The 5555-nt window shown below is 44.1% G+C and overlaps 1 protein-coding gene across 1 annotated transcript; it reads right to left on the reverse strand.

The window, feature by feature from the left end:
• Positions 1 to 599: 599 nt before the first annotated feature.
• hmx2 (H6 family homeobox 2) lies at positions 600 to 3694 on the reverse strand. The gene is made up of 2 exons (XM_051425045.1): positions 3062 to 3694; positions 600 to 2344 (listed from the first exon to the last, which is right to left on the reverse strand). The coding sequence occupies exons 1-2, from the start codon at positions 3333 to 3335 to the stop codon at positions 1794 to 1796; spliced, it is 825 nt and encodes a 274-aa protein (XP_051281005.1). The 5' UTR covers positions 3336 to 3694; the 3' UTR covers positions 600 to 1793.
• Between the last annotated feature and the right edge of the window lie 1861 nt (positions 3695 to 5555).

The raw sequence follows: 5555 nt of genomic DNA on the forward strand, positions 1-5555 counted from the left end.
TCCTCCTGCACCTCACCTCTTCGCTGGTGCTGGAGTTACCCATAAATCACTGCTGTTGTCTAACGCTATCCATTTTCCCAGAAACACAGGGCGGCTGTTGCAGAAATTGGGTCAGGCATAATCTGCAGGGCAGCAGAGCCTGGCTAGTCATGATTCTGCTAGGTAATGTAGCCATTAGCACACAGTGAGAGATTGGTGGGATGGGTAGAAGGGGTTGGGTGGGTGGTGGTGGGGGTCCCTTGTACATGATGTGACACCCAAGAAAAGCTGGCAAATGACACAGTTTTATCGCTCCCCATCAACAACGGGACGTGTGTGTGTGTGTGTGTGTGTGTGTGTGTGCATGCCTTGGAGTGAGTAAGTGTGTGTGATTCTGTTCAGGCTTGTGTTTAGTATTTGCATGTATTGAATTGCTATGAAATAGTAAATTCAACTTCGACAATGCGAGCCAACTTGGTGCGCTGGACCTCTTGAAAATCTAAACTAGCTTCTGAATTAACAAGACATACTGTGTATGGTGTCCTGAATTCAAAGTGTAACTGATACAGTAATTCATTAAGCAGATGGAGAAAAGAGAACAGCTTCGATTAATGAGAGTCTTGAACTTTGACAATATGCCTCTTTATTATGTTTCCCCTTACAAGGCCTGATGCTAGGAGGCAGTTCAGATGAGAGAAGATCCGGCCCAGAGGCATGATTAGCTTGTGATAGTGTGCATCTTTTTCCCAGCCTGCAATGTGCTTTATCTACTCCTTAGTTACCTCTGTATGTATTACCTTTATAAGGCAGATATCTCAGTTCAACTACCTCTTGATTTACAGGAAGGCAAGAGTGCTGTGCTAACACTCACTGTTTATGAATTCAAAATAAATCTGAGAGTATGACATTAAAGTCTTTGCATAATGAAGACATCTGTAGTTTTAGAAACTCTTCCAGGTCTTCCCTTACTTTAGGTGGTTAAAGCACAGGTGTTATTAGTTTAAAGCACCTCTAAAAAAAACCATTCAGATGAGATTTACTGCGGCCCTAACACAAAAATCCACTATTCATTTCTAACTATATAATACGCATTTAACATAAAGAGATTATAACATTGGATCATTACGAAAAAATGCCTTAAAATTGTTTTGTGTAGTGTTTGTATGCTCTTCAGGAGACAAGAACTGTCAACTATTCGAATTTAACATTAGCCTAAGTGTTTGCTTTGTCTATTAAAATGTTAACATTGTCAATAGTTTACAAATGCAAGTATACAAAAACTGTACATAAAATAAAACCAAGCAAGCCCAATTTTCACTGAAATAGAAAATTTATTGAATGAGAAGGTTATTATTGAAGGTCTAAATTACAATAGAAACAATGATATTTTTCCTGAAATGGAATAATTGTTTTGATCCTGTCAGGTGAACTAAAATGACTGATGCTTTGCAATATATCTGACAAACCAATTATCAATAGAAACAGTGTAAAAGCATTTCCTGTGGATCCATTTTTCTTGAATGATCTGAATGCTAAACTCCACTATTTTTATCAGTTAAGGGAGGAGAGGGAAAATAAAATAAAAGTACAAAAATTATTAGAATTAATTATACACATGGTGTATTTTATACATTTAGGGAAGCTTGATTGCTTTCGTGTGAGACGTACAGTTGCTGCATAATAAGAATTTCCTCAACAAATAAAGTGATACAATTAATATACAGCGGTTATGGAGACACTTATGACAATGTTGTATTGTTTTGTAATGCGTTTTTTTTACGTGGACTGCAGTGGTGAACATACAGTAGAGTCAATCAGTACTCAATCTTGTTATACAGGTTGTATAAAGGTAACGCTGGCAGGTTGCTCCCCGGGTAATAGAGGGGAGTCGGAAAGGCGATAGACCGGGGAACTGGAACGCGCAGTAAGGAGTTATCTCTGAAAACCAGCGGCATTCCCACTAGTGTCTGTGCGGAGGCGTGGGCCATGTTGGCCGCCTCCAGTTCAGCTGATAGCTGCCGTTTCCATTTGTTCCTCCTGTTCTGAAACCACGTCTTGACCTGAGTCTCCGTCAGCTGCAGGCTGGAGGCTAAGCAGGCCCGCTCCGAGCTGCTCAGGTACCGCTTCATGTCGAAGGTGGACTCCAGCTGGTACACCTGACTCCGGGAGAAAACCGTGCGCGTCTTCTTCTTGGCCGAGTTGCCCTGCTTGTCCGCACCGTCCGTCTGTCTCTCCTCCGACAGACTGGGTGACATTTGATGGCACGGTCTCTCGCGCTCCTCCTTATAATCCTGCAGCAGAGGTTGTGGCAGGTGCGGCCGCCGCGCGAGCCCGTCGTTTCCAGACAGGAGTCCTTTAGCGGGACCTGCACGCGAGCGGGAGAAAGGAGGCGATGGACATCAGAACCGACAAACACATCTATGTTTTAAGCATGCTTTTTAAAAACGACTGATTAAAAAATAAATAAATCATTTTACATTTTTTCGACATACTCAGTTTGAGAGTTCGTCGAGTGTGAACTCTGACACCCTAAATCGACTGCTGAAAGCCGGGGACTTTTTAAATAAACAGTTCAGCATGAGTATGCTTGGTGTACAGTAAGCTATTAATTAAATCCCGCTCTATTTAACGCTCAATTGACGACGTGTAGTGCAGCCATTTTAGAAACATGTTTCATCAATTAGCAGGCTCAATTAAATTTGAAATGAGAGGAAAGACAGAGGGCTAATTATTCGACCTTCCCCTCTTCCGCTGCTGCTGCGATGATAGTCTGCACATAACAAACAAGTGGATGTGGATGAGCTGCATGTGAGTGTTACAGTCACAAACACAGGCTAATGAAATGTGAGCTGAACTGCAAACATAAACATAAAACAGGAGGCCTGCTCTTTTCTTTTTAAAGGAACTAATTAGGACTACTTTCATGCCATTGTATAGTGAGTGAAAGGAAAATATTTCAAAAAAGTGTAAATACATGCAATAAATGTTCTTAATAAATTCTTCTTTTGTACCACTTCAATCTGTAATAACAGTAACAATAATGATAATATTTCTAATAATAATAATAATAAATATTGCTCACCTAAACATGAGAAGTTATGGGCTCGGTGCTGGGTACATGGCTCGCTGTGACCCGTGTCGGAGCAGAAGCAGTCTGCTGAGTCCTCCCCGCCGCTGCACTCCTCCTCGGAGGACACCGAGAGTGAGCGCCTCCGCGGCGGCGGCGGCGGCCCCTTGGAGAGCTCTTTGGTCCCGGAGCGCGGCGCATCGGACGGCGTGCCTAAAATAGACTGGATGGTAAAGCTGGAAATCGGGCCCGACGAGCACTTGCTCCCGCTGTCTTCTGCGCTACTCATTCTCGCTTCATAACAGTATTGAAGTATTGACTGAATCTGTCTGTTCCCTTTGTATTCCGTTATTGGTTTCTACACGATTGGTGCGTAAAAATTGCGAAAGCGGCTTTTGTCTTCTTCTTTTTTTCCCCCTCGCCTGCTTAATTGTGGAGTTTTAACATTGAAGGAGTTGAAGGTGTTTTTTCTAGAGCTCGGGGAACATGAGTGTATTCCTGGTCCTCCTCCTCACGCTCTGGATCAGAGGCAGCAAGGTTGCGTTGCTTCATTTGCATGTAGGTAAGCTCCTCCTGGGCCAATCGCTGCCTCCAACTGAAGCCCGGAAATTTCAAACTCCTGTCAAGGTTTTGAGATGAGATGAGGAGAGCGAGAGAGCCGAAGATGCTCATTTCTACATTCAGTTGCACTTGAGTCTTTATAACCCGGAAATCTACAGCATTTCCTTTTTATTTTCCTATTAAAACAAATATGTGTTCCCATATCGCTCATTTTGAGTAAATTACAACGTCGTTATGAATTTCAAAAGGCACTAAATTGCCATATGTCATATATTTTCAAAATGTGTGAAAAATTTAATTTTAAAAATCAACTATTTTTGCAATATAATTCCCTCGGAGTGTGTTTTTTGTGGCTTATGTCTCATTTATAAACACAGAAGTACAGGCATATTGTTTATAATCCTACATGCAACCTGTAAAAGCAGGAAAAGGCTCAGTCAACTGAGGATGACCTCGCGCACGAACTGCCACCACTGCTTTTTTCTATTATCCTATGCATGCTAAATTGGCCGGGGTGACGGTAACACGCACGCAGCCTTGGAACTAATACAGAGGCCTAACTCATTTTTCCTGAAAATAATAAACTCATTCCGCGTCCATTATCTGCGATTAAGAATTAATTTGATCATTACTGAGCTAATCTGCCTCGTGATGACCGCGCGTGGAGTGGAGGCCGGCTAATTGATTGACTAATTGATTGGAGGTGGTGGGGGCTGAGTGCGTGCGCGCGTGCGTGTGTGTGTGTGTGTGTGTGTGTGTGTGTGTGTGTGTGTGTGTGTGCGGTGTTGAGAAGGGAGGGAGGGAGGGAGGTGGGGGGGACGCTTCCCACCACCACCACCCATGCTCTATCTATGTGTGTGTGTGTGTGTGTGTGTGTGTGTGTGTGTGTGTGTGTGTGTGTGTGTGTGTGTGTGTGTCTCTCTCTCTCTCTCTCTCTGGTTGTGTCTGGCTGCGGGACAGCTGCGGGGCTTGAGCTGGCGGGTCGGCCACATTATCCCTCTTTTACTGCTTTGTAAGGGAGCCCCAGACACATTACAAATAGTCAGCTTTAATCATCATGTCAGCGCCCTTCCCGGTAGCCACACAACCGGCACTGGGTGTTAAGACAAGCCGGACAAGGGAGAAGACGGCGGCCATGGACTCTGGTGTTGGTACTGCTGCTACTGATGACGGTGATGATGATGGTGACGACGACAGAAGCCGCTGTCAGCAGCATCATCATCATCATCATCATCATAGCAGCCAGACAGAAGCATCTGGATCCACGCGTAAATATCGTCAACTGGCAGCGGGGCCGGCAGCTGCTTAACGATCTTAACAAAACGCTTAGGCAGGGGAGGCTTTACTGAAGGGGGGGCAAATATATGAGGGCAGTCAGGGCGGATGCTGGATTTATGGTTGTTACACATAAGGCGTGAAATCTGCAATGACAGTTAAATGGGTTTATTTTATATGCCGCTCTTTTCAAACAAAGACCTTTGTCAGTGCGGCCGCCTTCATCACTTTCAGACGACTTTTGCAAAGTGAGATTAGTTCATCATAGAGATAGTGGACATAACAGGCTGCCATTGTGCCGCAGTGGAGTGAATTACGCGCGCTGTTTTTATGTCACAGTTGGCGTTTATAGGCCCAGTCATACAGGCCCAGCAGTGTAGTTAGTATGGAAATGTCCATCCCTTACCCATGTTTCTGCGTTTCACCTTCATGCGGCGTATAGGCCCAAACAGCGAAGGAGCGGGCCTAAGTTCGTGCTCTATCACAATGATAGGTGGTGTATGGCCGCCCTACCGCAATAACAGAACAAGATCTTTAGCAGGGGAAGAAAGGTCTGAGAGAGACAGATGAAGTTATGAGGCGCTTTGATCTGGGAATCAAGCTTCGATAAATATTAAACAAAGACCCTTTACACGTGTGTATTATGATGTATGGCGTGTCCAACTCTAGAATA

Source organism: Dicentrarchus labrax, unplaced genomic scaffold, assembly GCF_905237075.1.
Source record: "Dicentrarchus labrax unplaced genomic scaffold, dlabrax2021, whole genome shotgun sequence".
Lineage (NCBI taxonomy): Eukaryota > Metazoa > Chordata > Actinopteri > Moronidae > Dicentrarchus > Dicentrarchus labrax.